Source organism: Marmota marmota, unplaced genomic scaffold (assembly GCF_001458135.2).
Source record: "Marmota marmota marmota unplaced genomic scaffold, marMar, whole genome shotgun sequence".
Lineage (NCBI taxonomy): Eukaryota > Metazoa > Chordata > Mammalia > Rodentia > Sciuridae > Marmota > Marmota marmota.
The window spans coordinates 41802572-41826956 of NW_025999853.1; the positions used below are offsets into that span (position 1 = coordinate 41802572).

The window sequence follows — 24385 nt, forward strand, 5'->3', positions numbered from 1 at the left end:
AAGAAAAAAAGCATCCAAATCAGAAAGATAGAAATAAATTTCTTCTCACAGATAACATAATCTTATACACAGAAAACACTACAGATTTCATGAAAAATCCTATTAAAATAAATGAATTTAGCAAACTTCCAGGATATACACAACAATCTCAAAAGGATACTTTAAAAAAATAATTTATAATACCATCAAAAAGAATAAGATACTCAGGAATATAATCCTAACCTACGATGTGAAAGACCTGTACCCTGAAAACTACAAAACACTGCTGAAAGAAATTAAAGAAATATGAGAACACCATCCCAAGTCCATGTACTAGAAGACTTAACAGTGACACAATTTATATATCCCCCAAAGCTATACTGATACAGTGTAAACTCTAATAAAATCCCAATATCAAAAATGGCAGAAACAGAAAAAAATACTAAAATTTATATGGAATCATAAAAGACCCTACACAACCAAAACAATCTTGAGAGGAATGAGAAAGCTGAAGACTTCAAATTTCCTGTCTTCATAACTTACGACAAAATGATAGTAATCAAAACATATGTATGGTAACTGGCATATAGACCAAAGAAACAGAATAGCCCACATATAAAACCACTTATATGTGATGAAATAATATTTAATAAGAGTGTCAAGACAAAGGATACAGGACACATTCTATTCAATCTATGGTACTAAGAAAACTATTTCCACATGCAAAAAGAATGATATTGAAGGGGCTGTGGTTGTGGCTCAGTGGTAGAGTACTAGCCTAGCACATGTGAAGCACTGGGTTCTATCCTTAGCACCTCATTAAAAAAATAAACAAATAAAAATTTAAAAAGAATGATATTGGACCTTTATCCTATATAGCAAAATCAACTCTAAATAGATTAAAGACTTAAACATAAGACCTGAAACTCCTAGAAGAAAACATAAAGAAGAAGCTTTGTGATGCTGATATAAAGCAAAGATTTCTTAATTATGACCCAAATGCATAGGCAACAAAATGGAAGTAGACAATCTAAAATACCTATCGGCAACAAAGAACAGAGTGAAATAGAATCTCTACAATGGAGGAAAATTTTGGTAAATCATATACCTAAAAAGAGGTTAATAAAGTATGTAAGGAACTCTTAACAACTCAATAATAAAATATAAATAAATAATATTAAGGACTTGAATAACATTTTCCCAAAGACATACAAATGCCAACAGACAGTATAGTGTATGTATATACAAATATATATGGTACATAGAAATGGTATATGAAAAAGTGCTCAAAAATCACCAATCATCAGGGAAATGCAAATCAAAACCACAATGAGCTGGGGATGTAGCTCAATGGTAGAACATCTGCAAGGCCCAGGGTTCAATCTCCAGCAGTGCAAAAATCAAAACAAAACAAAACGAAAATCTCAGAAAATAACAAGTCTTGAAGATGTGAAGAAACTGGAACCTTTGAACACTTTTGTGAAACTGCAAATTCATAACAGCCATTATGGAAAACAGTATGTAGGTTCCTCAAAAAATTAAAAATAGAACTACTATAGGACCTAACAAACTTCTGAGTTATTTAACCAAAAGAATCTGAAGCAGGAACTTGAAGAGGTATTTGCACTCCAAGGTTCACTACAGTGTAATATTCAAAATAGACCAGAGGCAGAAACAATTTAAAAGTCCATCAACAGATGAATGGCTAAACAAAATGGGTATATACAGACAATGAGAAACTACTCAGTATTTTAAAAAAGAAATAGTGTCATATGCTATAATATGGACAAACCTTGATGATATGTTAAAAGAATAACCCTGCTATTGGATGACAAACAGTGCAGGATTCTATTTACATGAGGTATCTAAAGTCAAACTGATTGATATAAGCAAAAGGTAGAATGGTAGTTGCAGGGGTAGAGGGTAGGCTGTTGGGGGAGAGAAAAATGAGAAGCTGCTGTGCAACAGACATAAGATTTTAGTCATGCAAAATGAAAACGTTCTAGAGATTTGATGTACAACAATGTGCATATAGTTAACAATACTGTACTGTACACTTAAAAATGTTAATTGAGTAGATTTCATGTTATGTATTTTACTACAATATTTAAAAAGGGGAGGGATAAGGGAGAAATATTTGCATGACATAACTTGTTCACATGCCAGTCACCTTCTTAGGATCAAAGTTTCCATTTGCAAGTACTCATATCTTTATGGAATTATCTATTTGGAACTGAACTGATAAGAAGCTTTCCAGTATTGTTTTCAAATTCCACTTTCCCCTTTTTGAAGTCAGAATGACATTTGTCCACCTTTAACCTTCTAGTACCTTTCATTTCATCTAGGATTTTCAAAGATTATTTATAGTAGTTTAGAAAATTCATCTGCAATTTCTCTTGGAACCCTGAGGTGAAACTGATCTAGGGCAGATTTGAAATAATTGGTATATACTTACTTACTTGCTTGCTTCTTTACATGTTACTCACCTGTCTCAACTTCCCTCTTACCAATTTTCTTTCTTTTTTATTGACGCCACCCAGGCTGGTCTCAAACTCCTAGATGCCAAGTGATTCTCCTGCATTAGCCTCCCAAGTAGCTAGAACTAGCATGCCTGCCTCTAACTGATGTTTGTTATACCCTTTCCAAATTAATGTACATTCTCTCAGACTGAATGTTCTAAAACAAAAAATATTGAGCAATTCCAATTTCTCTTATCTACTCACATGAAACAAGAAGCACAGGCTTTTAAAGGTACCACTGAAGTAGTCAAATTCATAATCCTTTGATACCAGTAGAAATGATTTACATAAGTTTTAAGAAAACAGATATTAAAATTCTAATGTCACTACTTACCTTTAAGTATGCAACTGCCTCTTGGACAGAAAGTGTTCTTTGACTAGAACTCCCACATTCGTGATCTCCTAAAAAGATTAGCATATTGTTAATTTGTAATCAGTATATTATTAAACAGAACAACTAAAATTTAATTTTTTTATAAATATACAATTATAGGTTATATTACTATAATCAGTAAAGAAAGATTAACAATATAATTTATATAATAAACAGTTACCCTTATGTAAATCACAATCTTTAAATGCATTTCAGTCTAGATAGGAATACATCTTCCTCTTATATTCCCAACTAAACTATAAGTCTGTGTAGAAACCATGTCACCTTGATGGCTTTTCATAGATCTTGGCACAAAAGTAGCCCTCTACAGTTTTGTGTTATTCTTAAAGGGGAAAATTTCACCAAATTCACTGCTAACTTACTAGTTTACACGTTTATTCTTAAAGCTAATAATTCCAGAATTCAAATAAGTTTAAATTTATTATTGTACTAAAACATGAGCTTTTCAGAGGATAGCTATGTCTATCTCTAGCAAGGGGAACGCATACCTGGAAAACTGCGATGACACAAATCAACAGGGAAATTTGGTAGAAGTTTCTACCTATGATTTGGTTTCTAAAGGGGTATGTTACAAAGTTTGGAAAACTGTTTTTCTTTTCTTGTGACCATTTTTAAGAAGAGAATTTAAAGCTTTTTTCTTTATGCTATTATATATGGTTATTAAATTATCCTCTATATTCAACTTAATAAGTTTTTCCTGCCATATTACTTTCAGTAGTTTTTTAAATTAGCATAAAACTCCAATTAAAGACTTAAAGACAATGGCATTTGACAAAATACAATACCCCTTCATGTTCAAAACATCAGAAAAAGTAGGGATAGTAGGAACATACTTCAACACTGTAAAAGCTATCTATCCTAAGACTAAGACCAACATCATTCTAAATGGAGAAAAACTGAAAGAATTCCCTCCAAAAACTGGAACAGACAAGGATGCCCTGTATCACCACTTTTATTCAACATAGACCTGGAAACTCTAGCCGGAGCAATTAGATGAAAGAAATTAAAGAGATATGAATAGGAAAAGAAGAACTCAAAACTATTACTATTTGCCTACAACATGATTCTATATTTAGAAGATCTAAAAATCTCCACCAGAAAAACTTCTAAAACTAATAAACAAATTCTGCAAAGTAGCAGGATATAAAATCAACGCCCATAAATCAAACACATTCCTATACATCGGTGATGAATCCACTGAAAGAGAAATTAGGAAAACTAGCCCAATCACAATCTCAAAAAATAAAATACTTGGGAATCAATCTAACAAAAGAGGTAAAAGAACTCTACAATGAAAACTACAGAACACTAAAGACCTTAGACAGACGATGGCAAGATCTTCCATGCTCTTAAATAAGCGGAATTAACACAATCAAAATGGCCATATGACCAAAGGCATTCTGCATTACATAATGCAATTCCTATAAGATCCCAATGACATTCTTCACAGAACTAGAAAAAGCAATCATGAAATTCATTTGGAAAAATAAGACACCCAGAATAGCCAAGCAATCCTTAGTAAGACAAGTGAAGCAGAAGACATCGCAATACCAGACTTTATACTATGGAGCCATGGTAACAAAAACAGCATGGTATTGTCACCAAAATAGACACACAGACCAATGGTACAGAATAGAAAACACAAGAGACAAACCCACATAAATACAGTATCTCATACTAGACAAAGACACCCAAAACATTCACTGGAGAAAAGATAACCTCTTCAATAAATGGTGCTGAGAAAACTGGAAACCTATATGTAACAAATGAAATTAAACCTTGTATCTTTCACCATGCACAAAACTCCACTCAAAGTCAATTGAAGACTTAGGCACTAGAACAGAGATCCTGTGCCTAATAGAAGAAAAAGTAGGGTAGGCCCAAATCTTCACCATCTTGGTTTAGGAACTGCCTTCTTTAACAAGACTCCTAAAGCACAAGATGTAAAGTCAAGAATCAAAACTGGGATGGAATCAAACTAAAAAGCTTCTTTTCAACAAAGGAAACAATCAAGAATGTGAACAGAGAGCCTACAAGAATGGGAGACAATCTTTACCACATGCACCTCAGACACAGAACTAATCTCCAGGATATAAAGAACTCAAAGACTTCACACACACACACACACACACACACACACACACACATCCATCCCAATCAATAAGTGGGCTAAGAAACTGAACAGACTCTTCACAGAAGAAATACAACTGATCAACAAACATGAAAAATGTTCATCATCTCTAGCAATTAAAGAAATGCAAATCAAAATTAATGAGATTTCATCTCACTCCAGTCAGAATGGCAATTATCAAGAATATAAGCAACAATAAATTTTGGCAAGGATGTGGGGAAAAAGGTACACTCATACGTTGTTGGTGGGACTGTGAATTGGTGCAACCATTATGGAAAGCTATATGGAGATTCCCCACAAAACTTGGAATGATCCAGGTATCCCACTCCTCAGTTTTATACCCAAAAGACTTAAAATCAGCATACTACAGTGAAGCAGCCACATACTTGTTTCTAATAGCTCAACTCACAACAGCCAAACTATGAAACCAACCTAGATGCCCTTCAACAGATGAATGGATAAAGAAAATGTGCTCGCTCTCTCTCTCTCTCTCTCTCTCTCTCTCTCTCTCTCTCTCTNTAAATAGATGGAGCTATAGCATGTCATGCTAAGTGAAATAAGCCAATCTCCAAAAACCAAAGGCAGAATGTTTTCTCTGGTGAGGATGCTAATTCACAATAGGTGGGGGGCTAGGGAAAAATAGAGGTACTTTGCATTATGCAGATGGGAGTGAAGGGAGTGAAGGGAGGGAAGGGGGTAAGAAGGATAATAGAATGAATCAGACATTACTACCCTATGTACATATATGATTACACAACCAGTGTGATTCTACAACATGTACAACCAGAAGAATGAGAAGTTACACTCCACTTATGTATGGTGTGTCAAAATGCATTCTACTGTCATGCTTAACTAATTAAAACAAAAAAAATATATAAAATTAAAATAAAATCCTTGGCAATTTTTCTATAATAAAAGAAACCATGTTCCTATTTATCAGCTTTGTTCATGCAACATTTTAATGCTAGCGGTTTCAAGAAGGAAAAAAGTGCCTACTGGGTAAACAAGTCTTTAAACTTTATAATGGATCCTCAGAGACTCAGATTCCATAGATCTAGAGCAGAGGTCAGCAAACCGTATCCCAGAGCCAAATATGGTCTGCTGATGGTTTGTATAAATGAAGTTTTATTGAAATAGGGCCAAGCTTATTCATTTGTGTAGAATTTATTATTATTTTCATGCTATAACAGCAGAACTAAACAGTTGTGACACAGGCAGTCCAGCCAGCAAAGCCTGAAATATTTACTATCTGGCCAAGCACAAAAGCTTGGCAACCCCTACTCTAGAAGAAAAATCTGGACCTTTAAAAGCATATTGTGTTAATATAATGAGCCCCAGATTACATTTCTTAAGACAATGTTACAGAGATAACTATAGATGCTGGTATTAGCAACATCAGGATTTCATAGCTAGAAAATAGCCTATTTTGGGATGTTAAAGTGTAATAAATATATGTCATTAGCTTGCAATTCACAAATATGACAGCCAGTCAATATAAAGACTTTTAGTGATGAATTATAAACTTAAAAAACTTAAGAGAATTAAAGACCTGAACTAAAAAACATTATTTTCTTACAACTAATTATAAGAAGGAAATCCAAAGTCTCTTCTTTCAGGTTATATGTAAAAGGATAATTTTTTAAAAAGTGAAAGATAATAAACAGATATTGCTACTATAGCTACCTGATACTAATAGCTACTTGATACTAATGCTAAGTGAAATAAGCCAATCTCCAAAAACCAAAGGCAGAATGTTTTCTCTGGTGAGGATGCTAATTCACAATAGGTGGGGGGCTAGGGAAAAATAGAGGTACTTTGCATTATGCAGATGGGATACTAATTCATAAGCAAAAATTTATTCTAATTGTAGACATGTTGATAACTCAAGAGTGTTCAAAAACTTTTTAACAGCAGCATATGCGGAAAATTCAATGAACCAGGAAAAAATATTCTAGAATATGTTTACTTTGTCCAAAGGAATGACACCTATATAACCACCAAAAGAAAATCTGCATTTTTATATTTAATCCAAGATTTTAATTAATTCATTACTTACCCAATTCAACCAATATTTAAAATTCCAGAATTTTTTTCTATTAATGAAATTAAGAAATTAGGTTGACTTTAAAATTATATACAATATACATATGTATTATAATTCATGGCAGAGAGAGAAAAGGCCTTGACTAAACAAATTTACATAAATTGAAAAATGTACTATGCATAGGTAATAAAAATTTCTAATGAAAAATATTCCACAAATAGGACAATGCGCTTTGGAAAGACAATTTCCACTGATACAACACACTAGATAGGCAAATTAATCTTTACAAACATCTTTAGAGACTATGAATGCTAAACAATTACCTGCAAGCTGTGCCAATCGATCATGTAGCTTGTATAATGTGCTCATCATAAGATTCTTTTCACTTTCCTAAAATTTAAAGAAGTTATTATGAAATATCAAATCCCAAGAAAAAAGTATATTGTTATTCCAAAAGAAAAACAGGAAATTTAAAATCATGGGTTCTGCATTCACTGAAAGACAAATTTATATTTAAATCACGGCCACCATATTTTAAGGAACCCTACTTTACAAATCTAAGTTATCACTTTAAAGATTTTACTTTCTTGAGGATGATCAAGAAGTTGGCACTGTGACTGGTGCTAACAAGATTTTGTAATCTTAGTAAACTCACCCATCCACTTAAGAAAAGCTTTCTATCCCTCTCTAAGCTATGGATACCATTCTCACGAATTGTTTTACATCAAGGCTTTCCTTTATTTTGTTTTGATCTGCCTCAACCACACAAAACAAAGGGAAGAAATATTAAGCACTCTGACCTCATCCTCTCATAGGCTTCCAAGGTGGCCCTGTATAAACTTATGAACCATTAAACTGAAACAAATGTTCAATGAAGAAGTAGGAGTCAAGAACTGTTCTGTCAGCAAAGTAAGAGACCAAAAGAATAAGATGATTCCTGTTCAAAAAACATACACAGCATTACATTACAGTTGCAAACTAAAATGCAAATATATAAGAGGGAGGTAAGGGAAGACCTATTTGTGGAGCAGAGTATTTGAGGTTTCACTGGAAGAATAGAATTGACCAGCATCCCTTGGCAGAACGAAGAGCACGAACAAAGGCATGATGGCACAAAACAATTGTTAAATTTCTTATGTAACAAGTAACCTAGTCTGACTCAGTAAACTACTAGAAAAGTAGTTTGGAATTAATTGCCACAGAGTGCTGGATACTAAAACAAAGAATCTGAAAATTTAGGAGGAAAGTAAACCAGACTTACGTATATCAGGGATATTACTCAGACACGAAAGTATAGGATGAAAGGAGTCCAGACAGGGAACTATTGTAATGGCATAGTCTAAGCTCTCTGCCAAGTACTCTAAAACCCTGATATCCCCAATCTAAGAGCAACTGCAAGAAGACAGACCAATATAAGCAATGAAGAAGGGTAAGTTAGGAGGGGGGTCATTGCTTATCACACTATCTAAAATGAATTACTGATTCATCAGGAGACTTGATTTTATTATTTTCTTTCCTCTGGAGCAAATTCAGACACGATATAAAAGGGAAAGTAACATCTATGTGTCTAATGACATGCAACCTTATCTATCCATTTGTTTTCATGCTTTATATTCAGAAAAAGAAGAAACTAAGTCTGCACACTGTGGGTAACATGTTTTAGTGGAGTTTTTCGGTACCAAGGGTTCAATCCAGGAGCACTAAACCACTGAGCCACATCCCCAGCTCTTTTTTATATTTTATTAGAGACAGGGTCTCCCCGAGTTGCTTAGGGGCTTGCTAAGTTGCTGAGGCTGGATTTGAACTCACAATCCTCCTGCCTCAGACTCCCAAGTCCTTGGGATTATAGGTGTGTGCCACTGCACCTGGCTAAGTAACATGTTTTTGTCAATATTTTGTTTTGTTTTTCAGTGACATTAGAAAGAGGAAAAACTCATCAAAGGTTCCATGATCCTACCACCAAAGTCCTGGTTTTATGTTGTTTGACTGACACAAATATTCCTTCAGTTGACTACTTGTCTTTCAAACCTTTTACCTTTTCTTCCCCTCAACTCTATATCAACAAGATTCTTATCAAACCAATCGTTAACTTCACTTAGGATTAAAAATGCAAACTGCAAAAATCAGACATAAAAAGTAAAAGTAGGAGCTGCAACCCAAGATTCTGAAAGCTATGCATTTGTGATACAGTAAATTGCAAAGGATTTTCAGTACAAATGTTCAACAGAATGAGCAGAAGTTCCAATCATAGTGTAATTTACGGACTTGATATATAAAACCAAGGTGTCTGTAATTAAGTTATGGAGTTAAGGCAAATGAAAGTTCTGAAGTGTTTCTCATCTGAAGAAGAGACTGATTTCCCTTTTATTCTATCTTTTGATCATACCCATCCTTATCCTCCTTTCAAAAACAAAATTTAAATATCTGGTACCTGTCCTCTGTGATTATGTCTTTAATAAACATAAAAGACTTGATAATAAACTTTATCTTCTGAATCACAGATATTTCTTTTACCTAGATAGCTGTTAATAACAAAACCAACTGGATCTCAAAAATACCGTTATATTCTCAAAGAATTCAAGCACTCAGAAAGCTCAACTATCATTTTTTTCCCCAAAAATCATTTTTCTGATGTAAACTCATTCAAAGGGATGTCAATATATTACAGGGCCTAAAGTGCTATCCAAATGACCAATTAAGTAAGATTGCCATGATATATGTTATTAAGTATAAAATATATAAATATTTTATATTTATTTATAAAGAAGGAAACAGTCTTGTATTCCCAAAGTTCAGTGAGTATACTGTACTAACCTTAAATTTTGATATTGTCATATTGCTAAACTCAATACTGCAACTGATTAAATCAACTTTATTTTAAATGTCATCACAATAGAATGTTATTGAACATAATTATTTTGAAAAAAATAGAAAGGCTTTGATTCAATTAGTTTTAGTAGCAGATACGCTAAAGTAGCAGAAAATTTGAAAAGTATACAAATAAAATTTTTAAAGTTACATTCTTATTGGTTTATAGTTTTATTACACTCTTCTCTTCTGTTTTTCAGACTGCCTCCTAACATTTCAGTCTGAAATGTCTAACTACTAGCTTCCTTTATCTCCCCTACAAACTGAAGACCTAATAATACAAAAAAAGCTTTCAAGTAACTTTAATTAAACAAAAATAATTTTATAATTTAAACTTGCTATCTTCTAATTGTTTGTTTTTAGTTAGGTTCAGATTACTGTTTTTCTATATATATATCATTTCCTAAAGCAAACATTTAACTCATGAGGTTGAAAAACCAGTAGGGTGACCCTACCAAAATTTTTCTCATATACTGTCAACCTTTAAATATTTCTCTCCTCTATCCTCAACCATTTTCTCTTCAATGACATTTTTAACTATTATCAAGCCTTTGATTAAATGATAATGGACTTGAAACACCTAGCATGGTGCCTGGCAAAGAATAAACACTAGTGTAAGTGAACTGCCATGTAAGTGAACTGCCATTATCTTCATTATAATTATTACTATCATTCAGAGGCTCAGAACTTCAGTTTACCCCAAGGGGAAAATTACACAGAAGGAAATAGTCTTGTATTCCCAAAGTTCAGTGAGTATATTGTACTAACCTTAAATTTTGATATTGTCATATTGCTAAACTCAACACTGCAACTGATAAAGTCAACTTTATTTTAAATGTCATCACAATAGAATATTATTGAACATAATTATTTCAAAGGTTCACTCTTAACAATTTAATATTCTGTGAGTCTGATTACTTCTTTATTAAACATTCTTCCATTCAAGTACGAAAACAAACATTTCTATATAGTCTATGTAACTGTCAGTTGCTATAATAAAAAATTAACAAGGTGTGCATTATTGTATATATGAATGCATATGTGTATATATATATTAAACACACATACATATATAAAAGATTAAACATCTTAACCTTCAAAGTACCTATAATAATGGTAAGTGAAAAATGTTTTTATGTAAATAAAATCTAGGTTAAAATTATCGTAGCAAAAAAAAATTATTATAGCATTCTTTGAAATGAACTCTTTTTAAATCCTTTACTGGCTAGGCATGCCAATTTATGATGTGAAAGATTCAGAGACAAGATGAAGACAAAGAGGACAAAAACTGCTAAGGCATCCAACAATAAGACAAAGACACACTTTTAAAACTTAATACTTTAATACATTAATACTTAAGTGTAAGACCCAGATCCATAGAAAACATGTTACTTCCACTTTACTTAGCAGTTGGCTTCAAAATGATAAACAGTTCAATCCTTAGGAGAAAATATTTGTCAAATTTAATCACATTGTAGTTAAGGAATACTCGGAATAAGAAAATGTATTTTTTTGAGACTAAAAGAAACTTAAAAATTATTATTTTTAAAGTTGTCATTTTAATACTTTCATCATAAAACATAATACAAAGTATCAGTATTATGGTCTTTTACTTACTTGTATTTTTCCAAATGTTTCATCAAAGGGGTTTTTTACTATCAAGGAAAAGAAAAAAAAAAAAAAGAACTATTAGCATCACTTAAGAATTTAAACCCCCCTAAACAAGCCCACTGAAATGCCAGTATATTCTTTACTAAAACCGAATGTAAATATGCAAATAAATATGCAAACAAACTGATGATAATAAAAGGGAAGTGATTTTTTCAGACATACTCTAATGACCATTCTCACTCTGAATTCACAATTTTCTCATAATCACTGAAAGTGTTTTTGTGTCAGGCACTGAATGCAAGTACCAGCTTTACTACTTTTTGCAACATCCCTTTAAACTAATATCTACTTAGCCACTCTAAGCTATATTTCTTCTTTTATATAAGAGGGATAACAATGATCCATCCACTTTACCTAATTGTTGTCAGTATTAAGATAATCCATAAAATGCCTAGTATAGTGTCAAGCACTTAATATATACTAATGCATACTACCCATTATTACTGTTAATGACTGTATCATGCTTGCACCTTAACTTGATTTCTCTTCAAAATGTAGACTACAAGTAGTTAAGTAGTTTACTACTTAACTACAAGATGCTTTAAGTTTTAAATATTTAGAATTCCAACTTCTAAAGAACATCTTCCTCATCTTTGCTAACATATGGAAAAGTAGAAAGAAAAAAATATACTGATCAAAGTAGCTAAGAATTAGGTCTCGCTGTTAAACAACTCAGAATTTCCAATAAAATATTAAATTATAATGAAAGGATTTCATATTTTCCATACAATCTTCCTATCCTTTCCTCCCGTAATAAATAAGTAATGGTTGAACATATATGGCATCTCAAGATTATTCAGAACCTTCTATCACCTCTCTTTATAGTATATGCAAAAATATTCAAATTTGTCAGTTGAAAACTTTTATATATGTTATAGATTATATATCTATATAATCTAGGTCACAACTAAAACTAGCTGATCTTACAAAGTAGTTCACACTGACCAGGTTTCCTTTCTGAGATGCTTTTCTATTTTTATTTGAGAAAACAGGAAGTCCCATAGGAACCAGGAACTGCCTGATTCTAAGAAAGTTCATCTGAGAGACCAGTTTAACAAGGTACAATAAAAAAGCAAGAGAAAAAAAAAAAGTATCCTGTTATCATCACAAGAGATTTTATTTTGCTAATAGATTTTTGGACAACATTTTCCCATACAACAAAACGACTTTAATACCATGGAAGAAAAATTTTGGGAAAATAGATAATCAAAAGAACTTAAAAGGGGAGTAGAAAGAATGTAACTTAGAGATTAAAAATTAAAAATCAAAACACATGGATTGAAATACTTTTTAATAACATTTTTATGTAAAATTTCAACAGTTTGAAATAAAGCTATAGTTAATTCCATACTACCAAAAATAATACCTTGTCAATCTACTTAACATAAATTTATTCTGTATAGGAAAATGCATGCAGTTCTAAATAAAAATGATAGCATTATTTTTTCATTTTATACAAGTATCACTATGAAAGCATATCAATAAATAAGAATGTTCTACCACCAGACTGCTCCACTGTGAGTTTCTCACAACAGAACCACATTTTATCCACCTTTATATGACTAAAGCCAAGACAGTACTGGACATAGAGTTAGTGCCTGAAAAATGCTGATGGTGCTACCTGGATACTTTGTGTGCTAACACCAAAGCAAAAAATGTATTTGACAAGAAGCTAGAAGAGGGTATGTTCTGAGCAAGTAAGAAGGTACAGGGTGGGATAACACAGAGAAAGCTAACAAGAACAACAATTTTGCATAACATATCTAAAAAGCCAAGAGGATACTTTCTTCCCTATGCAACTTGTTTCCCCATATTGTCACCTATTACATTAACAGACAAATTTATTAAATTAACAATGGTAGAAGTAAAACATAGCCTTAAGTTTCAGAAGGAAACTATCCAAAAAAGCAGAAACTCTAAAACCCCTCAAATTTTTGCAAGAAGTATCTTGATATATCTAACCTTTTTTCCTCCAAATCATTTCAGTATTTCTAAAAACACACCAATATCTTATCCAAATTACAGAGTCTTTAACGGAAATAACACACATTGTTACCCCTAGTAAGAAAACCTAACACCAGTTCCCAATTAGGCAACTATAGAAAAGAAAACTTATTTCAAAAGCAGCCAGCAGCAAAACTTTGCCACATCATTTATTATGTTTCTTTTCTAGGAAGACCCAAGAATAAATTATATATCTTATCCCATATTCTAAAATAATAGTAATGCCAAGATGGTACTTCAAAATTTACTCTTCTAACCCTCTAAAGGAACAACTTTTTTAAACCTGCTGTCTTCCTTTATACCATACAACTCCATCAGCTTTTCATTATTGCTTTTCCTCAATTTCTCCTCATTTGGCCATTTCTTCTTCAATGTTTTTGTTCAGATTATTTCAAACCTCAAATGCACCAAACAATTTATGTCCATAATCTTTGTACATGTCTGTAATATTCTGACTTCTCTTTTTATTAAATCTATCCTAATGACTAAAAATCAAATTCCTCAAATGTTTGTTTAATTAGATCCCTCAAAATCTTCTAATGACTTCCCATCACATTTTGCCAAAGGAACTAATTCTTGTGATATTTATTAGACACGTACTAGTTTCTCCTTTTCCAACCCTTTCCCACCAATTTCAAAAACATTACCAGTTTTACTGATCCTTTCATTAACTGCAAACTTTATTCCATTCTTTTAAGCTGAAATCAAATATATCAATCACTATGAATTCGCAGATAAACAGGAACAAATTATAAACTCAACTATAGGTCGATATACTTCAAAGTACATGCTTATATTAACCAATTAAATAAATGATCTCTCGAAAAGGCTCTGTTTTGGTTTCACAGTGCCAGAAAAGTCAGAGACTTTATAAAAGTTCTTCTTAATAGCTCAGGGGATAACAGTGTATTCATTTAACAAATTTTTATTGAGTACTTTGAGTTAGACAATGGAAATTTGGCACTTAAAAAAAAAAAAAAAATCCCAGGCTGGAGTTGTAGCTCAGTGGTAGAGCACTTGCCTCACAAGTGTGAGGCACTAGGTTCAATCCTAGCACCACATAAAAACAAATAAAGGCATTGAATTCACATACAACTAAAAAAAGGATTTTTTAAATCCCTGCCCTCATGGAAATTTGTCCCAATAGGATCTGAAGAGACAATGAACAAATCATTTTAAAAATACATATATGTCAGATGATTCTAAGTTCTTTGGAAGGAAAACAGAAGGAATAGTGCTTGATATGATAGGGGGAAGCAATTTTATACAAGACATTCAGAGGAAGCTTATTAAGATTGCATTTGAATAGAAACCTGAGAAACCAGAGGAAATAAGCCATGTGGATATATAAAGTTTGATGCTTACAGATAGAAAAAATAGCCAAGTCTAAAGGTTATGAGGTGGTAACATTTCAAACCACATTACTTCTGGAAATGGAAGGAAGCCAGTATGGCTGGATAGAGTAGATGAGATAAGAAAAATGAAGTCCAATCAATAAGATTAAGGAAATAAGTCAGTACAGAATCTGAAGGGCTTTGTACTTTAAGAGAAACACCTCAGAGAACTGGGAGTATGTGTTACCTGGCTCATGCTTTAAAAGACACATGCAATAAGGGGCAGCTCACTCTCTGGCTTCAGAGTCCTAAGCATTGAAAACATAAAGGATCTGCTATTTATGGACCCAGAAAAACAGGTAATAGTACATTCAGGATTCTTCCAGCTTTTCTAGAACAAAAAATATTTTCCCAGGAAGACTCTAGGCCTTTGATCTCTCAGCTCTTCTTCATACCTGAACAGTTTCTATTTTATTTCTCCTGTCTTGAGGAACAAGGCAGCAGCTATGCTCCAATCAGGAAGGATATCAAACTACTGTAACTTATTTTAACTTCCCTCTTCTCAGAATCCCTGTAAATTTGTTCTCAGTATCTTTACTATCTTTTAATTTAAAATCTCTTCTTATCTCAATGCTTGTATACTGGGTACTAAGTATATACTGAACAAATAGAAGCTTGAAGGCACACTGAGCCTCACTGAGTAACACTTCACCAATGTCAAAAAGGTACTATAGTTCTGAACACTTGTACAATCTTCTCCTTGAATAAAATGGAAATTACATTTACTGAGCTCTTAGTATGTGCCAGGAATAATACTGCTGTCATATAATCATTTCATCCTCACATTACCACTGTTTTAGAGCAGGGAGTAATCCCATTTTTGTGAACAGAGACAATGAAATGTAAGATTAGGTTGTTTCCTTTAGGTACATGCAGCTGGAATTCAACAAGACCAAACTTAAACCCGAGTACAAAATCTACATTCTTTTCATTATAGAAATAACCACAGAAAATACTGATTCTATTTGATTTAAGGAAAGCACTATCAAGAATGTTCAGATAGGAAATCATTAATTTAATCTCCTTATAACATAATGCATCAAAAAGGACAAAAATGTGGATAAGAGGGTTGAAGAATATGCTGTTGGCTCCTAGATGAGAAAAAACTTATCTCTGAAAAAAGCTTTCTTTTGCAGCCTAGGAAAATATACATAATATAAAGTGTCCTATGTCTGCCATGAGCAGAATTACTCACTCCCCTTCGCTCTGCAGCAACAGCACTCTGTTCATAGGGCTGCTTTGGAACTTAACACATGGCATCCACTTAAAATAACCATAATTTCTAGTTTAGATATAGTATCTGGTTTAGATATACTATATCTAAACATTTTCATTTGGCTTCATCTTGCAACATAAAAGATTCACAAACATCAAGTGCCTACTAAGTGCCAATCATGCTAGCTGCAGGAGATCAAGAAATGAATAAATATAAGCAAGCCCTGCCTTCAAATTCTAGACAGCAGCAATTCTAGCAACATGGGCTTCCAAAGGCAACCTCTTAAATTTTAAAGTTCTATGAACTTAGGGCTAGCTAGGTTTTAATCTTAGGAAAATTCAAGTCATCTAGGCAGTTAAATTCAGCTCCTTGCTCTCTAGGTTATATCTTTTTGCAAAGAGATATTCAAATTCTTAAATCTCATCTCTAGTATTAATGGTTTAAGTAGAACATAATTATATATAAAGAAGGTAGGGGGAGTAGTAAGAGGGTGAGAGGGAATGTTTCCAACAGCTGCAGAACACTGCACCTGTGTGGCAAACACTTCTGCATTTTGCCATCAGCTAGACTGATCTAAATATGGACAGGGTGAACAAGGCAGGACATTCTTTTTCAACACAGCATTTTGCCCATTTGTTCTCTGAAAATTTTCCAATTGTTTCATGGCTTTATTAAAGACATGTTCATTCTACAAGACAAGCTCAGTTTATTTGATGTGTACTTAGCAAATCAGACAAAAATTATCTATTGTCTACTATAAAACTCGCCTAAAGTAAACGCTTGATCATCCTTGTTTTACTCATGAATAACCTTTCAATGTAATCCCATCTATCTATCTGGATTATAGAGGTCTAAATCTAGAAAAGGATAATGAGTGAAAGAAAAAGGAAGGAGAGTGTTATAGTTTGCATGAGGTGTCTCCCCAAAGCTCCTATATTAATGGAGGAATATTCAGAGGTAAAATGATTAGATTATGTGAGCTGTAACCTGTAATCTGATCGGTCCACCTCAGTGTGAATGGGTGATTAACTGTAGGCAGATAGGACATGGATGGAGGAGGTGGGTCACTGGAGTGACCCTATGAGGGTGCACCATCCCCTACAGCCGCCCCCCCCCTCGGCTTCCAGGTCATCCATGAACAGACAGTCCTCCTCTGATGCACTCTTCCGCCATGATGTTCTGCCTCACCCTGAACCCAGAGCAATGGAGTCAGCCAACCATGGACTAAAACTCTGAAACCATAAGCCAAAATAAATTTCTTCCTCTATGTAGTTCTTGTCAGGTATTTTGGTTACAGCAATGAAAATTGATTAACAGTGATAGGAAGAACTCAAAGGCTCTCCACTTCTCATATTCTACAGGTCTTCTAGTTTTTCATCAGTCTCTGGTTTAAGCTTTAGTTTTTCAGCTAAAGCTCAGGAAATAATGCCAAAAGTAAATAAATGGGATGGCATCAAATTAAAAAGCTTCTGCACAACAAAGGAAACAATTAGGAATATGAAGAGAAAACCCACAAAATGGAAAAAAAAAACTTTGCTATTTTTCTGATGGAGGATTAATATCTAGAATATATAAAGAACTCAAAAAACTTTACACCAAATAAGTAAATGACCTAATTAATAATAGGGCAAATGAATTAACACTTTTCAAAAGAAGAAATACAAATGACCAATAAATACATAAAAATAAACGTTCAACATCATTAACATTTAGAGAAATGTAAATCAAACTACCCTGAGATTTCATCTCACACCAATAGGAATATTAGTCATCAAGAATACAACCGAGGGCTGGGATTGTGGCTCAGCGGTAGAACGCTTGCCTAGCACATGTGAGGCCCTGGGTTCAATCCTCAGCCCCACATAAAAATAAATAAATAAAATAAATGTATTGTGTCCAACTACAACTAAAAAATAAACATTTTTGTTTAAAAAGAATACAACCAATAATAAATGCTGGAGAGGATGTGAAGAAAAGGAACTTTTGGTGGGAGTGTAAATCAGTAGAACCATTATGGAAATCAGTATGGAGGTTGCTCAAAAGACTAGGCACGGAACCACCACATGAACTGGCTATTCGGCTCTTAAGTATTTATCTTAAAGAATTAAAGTCATCATACTATAGAGATACATGCACACCCATGTTTATAGCAGCACAATTCAAAACTATGGAACCTAGGTATCCATCAACAGATGAATGAATAAAGAAAATGTGATATACACAATAGAGTTCTATTCATCCATAAAGAAAAATGAAATTATGTCATCTGCAGGAAAATGGATGGAACCAGAGACCATTATGTTAAGTGAAATAAGTCAAATCCTAAAGGTCAAGGGTCATGTGTTTTCTGTCATTATGTGGATGCTAGAGAAGAAAAACAAAGGGGGATGGGGTGGCAGATCTCATGAAAATTAAAGAGAGATCAGTAGAGGAAAAGAACCAAAGGGTGGGAGGTGGAAAGGGATGAGGGAAGAGCTAGAGAGTGATATTGGCCAAATTATATTGTTATACTGTATGCATGTATGAATATATAATGATAAATCCCATCATTATGTACATCTATACTATACCAATAAAAATGGGGGGGGGGGGCCTGGGGATGTGGCTTAAGCGGTAACACGCTCGCCTGGCATGCACGGGACTCAATCCTCAGCACCACATAAAAATAAAGATGTTGTGTCCACCGAAAACTGAAAAATAAATATTAAAAAATTCTCTCTCTCTCTCTCTCTCTCTCTCTCTCTCTCTTCCACTCCCTCTCTCTCTTTAAAAAAATATATTTTAAAAAATGGGGGGGACGACATTATGGTCTCTTTCAACCTCATGATCATCTCAAAGTCTCATATGTTATTCACCATAAAAATGAAGATGCCCTTGGGGAAAACTGATACCAGATTATAAATGAAAGTACTTATCTTTTTACTCAACCTCTAATTTCACATTGGAATTGTATCCCAAGTTTGGGATCTCTGTAACAAAAATTATAAGAAAAACTTCTAGCCACAGCCTGCTCAACAACAGTTTATGGAACATATTCTATGTACCATGCTCTGAAAACATGCTGCTTTGGGAATAGTAGAGATAGAGATAAAGTATGAGATATAAAGTACCAAAACTAATCTATGGATAAAAAAAAAAATCAATAGAGAACTGATTGGACTCAAGGAAGTTTTAGAGGTGAAGGTAATGTTCTATATCTGTAGGAATTTAAGTTATACAGCTCTATGCATTTGTCATGTATCTAATGGTACGTTAAAGACCTGAGTATATAAGTTTTACCTTCCCCCAAAAAACCCAATATCTAGTTAATAATATGCATGATGTATATAAGGATAAGGTATATCAATATCTTCAACTTACTTTAAAATACATTTTTAAGCCAGGCATGGTGATATACACCTGTAATCCCAGGGGCTGGAAAAGCTGAGGCAGGAGGATTTCAATTTCAAAGTGAGTCTCAGGAACTTAGTGAGACTCTGTCTCAAAATAATACATTTTTTTAAAGGGCTGGGGAAGTGGCTCAGTGGTAGAGTGCCTCTGGATTCAATCCCTAATACCAAAAAAAAAAAAAAAAAAAAGATGAAGAGGAGGAGAAAATGAATGATGGGTGGATAAACAGAGTGCAAATAAGATCCAAAAGAAATACTGAAATTTTCAACAGCAGAATTTAGGTAAATGGGTATATGAGTACTGACAGCACAATTCTTTCAATTTTCTGTCTAAAAATGTTCATAATAAAATATTAGGGGAGGGAAATATAAATATATAAAATGTATGTTTTAGTATTAAAATGCATTTTTAAAAAACAAGAAATATGTGTTGGTAGTGCTACAATCTCATCAGAGGTCTGAGTTTCCAGCCTGGCATATAAAAAGCTCTCAAATTTCTCCTCAGTCCTGACAAGAAGAGTTGAACAAAGTGAATAATCAACAACTCCTCATATCCACAAGATAAGCAAGGTTATATGGCAACCTGCTACTGGCAAAAATGGAGAGCCCAAGTGGCAACTAGAGAATCACTATCTAGCTGAACAAAACACACAACTAGTTATTTCTGAGCAGCTACCTCACAGGGAACCAGTGCCGGGACAGGAAAACCTGAATTGTACTTGACAAACTACTGGTGGTTCATTGTGAACAACACGGGGAGGTATACTCCAACAGGATAAAATCATATAGGGCGCCCACACTTTTGTGAGCTCTGCCTCCAGGAGCTTTTCCAGTTCCTCACAAAGGATATCAGAGAAATATCCCCATGTACTTCTATTGGGTGGAGAGGAGAGGCAATTTTAAAATAAGCCAGTCATTTCTGTTCCTAAAATCTGTCCTCAGGAGAAACTAGTTAATTAGAGCCTAACCTGCTGGGTTTTAGCAGAGGCTACATGATCTGGGAGAAAAGAAACACACAGGAGAAGGGAAATGTTCAATTCAAGACCACTCTAGCCATCAAGTCCCATTTGCAGGGTGGGGGTAAAGTTAATAATCCAGAGGTACAGGCTCTAGAAATATGAGACCTAGTCAGAGGACTACAGAATGCTCTCTTGCCCTCAAATACAATTTACCACCGCATTACTAGACTTATGTACTACAATACCTTTTACCGAGTTCATTATGTCTGGCTATCAAGAAAAAAATTACAAGTACAGACTAAAAGGAAAAAAAAAAAAAAAAAAACAATTGAAGACACAGAGCAAGTATCAAAACCAGACTCACATATGGCAGGGATGTTGTAATTATCAGACTAGAAATTTAAAACAACTATAATTAACAAGTTAAAGTAGTCAATGTGCAAAAACAGATGGGCAACATGAGAAGAAAATTTTAAGAAAGAAACAAAAAGAAATGCTAATCATCAAAACCACTGGATCAGGAATGGTACAGTGCCTGTGATGGGCTTGAATGGACCCAGCTTGATGAATCTTAATAAAACTCTAAAACTGAAAAGCAAAGGAGGAAAACAAAGACTGGAGGGGAAAAAAAATCTAAGAACTGTGAAACAACTACAAAAAGTATAACATTTTCAAAATGAAAATAACCCAAAGAAGAAAGAGAAAGAGACAAAAGCAGTACTTTTGACCATCATAGCCTGAAATTTCTCCAACTTAACGTTAACACTAATTCACAGATCCAGGAAGTCCAGAGAACACTAAAGTGAGATAAATGCCAAAAAAGCAAAACAAACAAACAAAAAAACACCTAAGCATATAATTTCAAACTATAGAAAACAAAAGATAAATGAAAAAAATCTGTGGGACACAGTGGTATACACCTGTAATCTGAGCGGCTCAGGAGGCAGGAGGATCTTAAGTTCAAAGCCAGCCTCAGGAATGGCAAGGTGCTAAGCAACTCAGTGAGACCCTGTCTGTAAGTAAAATACAAAACAGGGCCAGGGATGTGGCTCAGTGGCCGAATGCCCCTGAGTTCAATCCCCGGTATCCACTCCCTGATCACAAAAAGAAAAAATTCTAGAAGAAGCCACAGGAATCACTTCTTGGGCTTTTGGCTAAGATCAAGTAAAAAAGCCACAGGAAAAAACATGTTACCTATGGAGGAATGAAGAATGATATACAGTAGTCAAAACAGATACATCTATACTATCTTTACTAAAGTACTAATCAAGTTGCAGAATCAGCCTAGGTGCCCATCCGCAAATGAGTGGATAAATATGACATAAATATATACACAATGAATTATTCAGCTATAAGGAAAAATGAAAACAGCTCATTTGGAAGTAAATGGGTGGAACTGCAGGTTATCATGTTAAAAAAATAAACCAGACACAGAAAGATAAGCATCACATACTGTTTCTCATATATGGATACAATTAAAGCATGAAATATGTATGAAAATGTTGCAGCGAAACCCATTAAACTATGTAATTAATAAGTTAATATTTATAATAAAAAGAATGACATCAACTCCTCTGAAACCATGTATTTAAGTAGAATAAATATTAGGGTGTTCAGAGAAAATAAGCCACCAATCCAGAACTCTATGCCCTGCAAAATGACCCTACAAGAGTTAGAAATAACAGAAACTTTTTCTGAAAAACAAAACTTGAGGAAATTTGTTGCTTAGTAGACCTGACTTGTAAGAAATATTAAAAGAAGTCCTTTAAAGAGAAGGAAAATGACGCCAGTAAAACATTTGCATCTATATCAAAAAAGGAAAAGAATCAGAAAAGAAATAAGTGAAAGTAAAATAAAACCTTCATTTTTCTTATTCTCAATTAATCTGATAAGTTTGTTCGAGTAATAACCGGAACAATGGATTTGATTGGATGCCTAAGCATGTCTGTGTGTATATGTATAAATGTGTACTTACATATTTTTATAAATAAATAAAATGAAGGATAGCAATGAAACAAGGCAGAAAGGGAGAAATCAGGCCTATTTTCTTATTAAGAGTTATATCTGTGAGGCAGTACAGTGTTACATGAAAGTGGACTTGCATTAGTTATAAATGTATAATGCAAACTACAGCATTACATAAAAAGAAGTCTGATATGCTATGAAGGGAAAAAAACTGAACTTCAAAAAAAAGCTCAATTGAAATCACAAAGGCAGAAAAGGAGTGGAAGGAGTGGAAGACAAGAATAGGAACAAAGTTCAAGGGCAACAAATAGAAAACAGTAACAATTACAGCAGATATCAAACTGTCAGTAATTAAATGTTAAGTCAAATGCACTAATTAAAAGATCAGAGTCAATCAAAAAACAAGAATCAAATATATGTTGTTTACAAGAAACTCACTTTAAATACAAAGAAACAGATAAATGAAAAGAGATGAAAAAAGTTGTACAGCGAGGCCCAGTGGCACACACACCCTGTAATCCCATAGGCTCAGTAGGCTGAGGCAAAAGGACTAAAAGTTCAAAGCCAGCCTCAGCAACTTAGCAAGGCACTGAGCATCTCAGTGTGACCTTGTCTCTAGAGAAAATATTTTTAAAAGGGCTGGGGATATGGCTTAATGGTTAAATGCTCCTGGATTTAATGCCCAATACAAAAAAAAAGCTGTACAATGCTAACACTAATCACAAGAAAGTGGAAGTGTGTTGAGAGCCAGTTTAGTCGGAATGACACCTGGCATTTTGCTAGAGGGAATGGTTGAAAGGTGACCCTGCTCTGGGATTAAGGCGGATCCTGCTGCCTCGGGCGCCCACTACTTTGGAGTTCCTGTTGAGTTCTCCATGGGTTCTGAGAGAATTGACCAGCGCGCGTGGAGCCCTGTGGAGGCAGTGTGTTCCAGGGAAGTGTGTGTAGAGGGCCGGTGAGAGTTCGGGAATAAAGGATGCTGTTTGAACCTACAAGGCTATGTGGCAGCTCGGTTATTTTGTGCCCAGCCAGATTGCGGCAGAAGTGCATGTGTTAATTTCAAATACAGCAAACTTTAGAGCAAGGAAAACTGTCACGGCATTCCACATCAATAAGTCCAAAAGTCAGAACAATACTTAATGTGTATATGCCTAACAACTCAGAAATGAACAGAGCTGGACAGGAGGAAAGCAGTAAGAACATAGCTGAACTCCACAACACTATAAGTCAACTGGATGTAAAGGTTACTGTTGCTTTATCCAGCAACAACAGAACACACATTTTCCTCAAGTTCACATGGAACATTCACCAAGAAGGCCCACATTCTGGAGCATAAAACACAACTTAAGAACACAAATCATAATAGGTCTGCTACCAAATCACAACTGAATTAAACTAGACATCAAAACAAAGATAGCTAGAAAATCCCAAACAGCTGGAGATGAAACAACACACTTCTAAATAATACTTGGGTCAAAGAAGAAATCTCAAGAGAAATTTACACTTTGAACAAAAGAAAAATAAAAACACAACTTTTAGCGGCGGAGGAGAGAACTTCATCAATACCAGCGGTGACATAAGCAGTTGGTCTCCTGGTAGGGGGGGTGAGGCACAGTCACCCTAGTCTCCTCAATTTGTCGTCGAGCCAGAGGGGAGGAGCCGGGCCGCCGCCAGCGCCCGGAGCAGGCCCAGCGGCTCGCCAGCGTGGTGACCACGTGACCCCAATTGGAGAGGGGGCGGAGCGGAGCTGCCACTCCCACCGGCAAGGTGGGCAGACCCCCAACCCAGTGGTACATGGGCGTGGTAGGAGGGGCAGGGCAGAGCCGCCTTTCGCGCTTGCAAGGTAAACAGA

The 24385-nt window shown here is 34.4% G+C and overlaps 1 protein-coding gene and 1 long non-coding RNA gene across 2 annotated transcripts in view; one reads left to right on the forward strand and one right to left on the reverse strand.

Annotated features, from left to right (window-relative positions):
- The window catches only part of Lemd3 (LEM domain containing 3), a 68636-nt gene that overhangs the window by 16754 nt on the left and 27497 nt on the right, over nucleotides 1-24385 (reverse strand). Inside the window, exons 2-4 of the mRNA XM_015483052.2 lie at nucleotides 11553-11590; nucleotides 7391-7457; nucleotides 2833-2900 (exon numbers count right to left, since the gene is read on the reverse strand). Coding sequence (XP_015338538.1) covers nucleotides 2833-2900; nucleotides 7391-7457; nucleotides 11553-11590 — 173 coding nt within the window. The remainder of the gene's footprint in view (nucleotides 1-2832; nucleotides 2901-7390; nucleotides 7458-11552; nucleotides 11591-24385) is intronic.
- Nucleotides 18317-24385, forward strand: part of LOC125617516 — a 15523-nt gene continuing 9454 nt past the window's right edge. The window contains exons 1-3 of the long non-coding RNA XR_007348561.1: nucleotides 18317-18329; nucleotides 18527-18534; nucleotides 23613-23625. This is a non-coding gene — a long non-coding RNA (uncharacterized LOC125617516). The remainder of the gene's footprint in view (nucleotides 18330-18526; nucleotides 18535-23612; nucleotides 23626-24385) is intronic.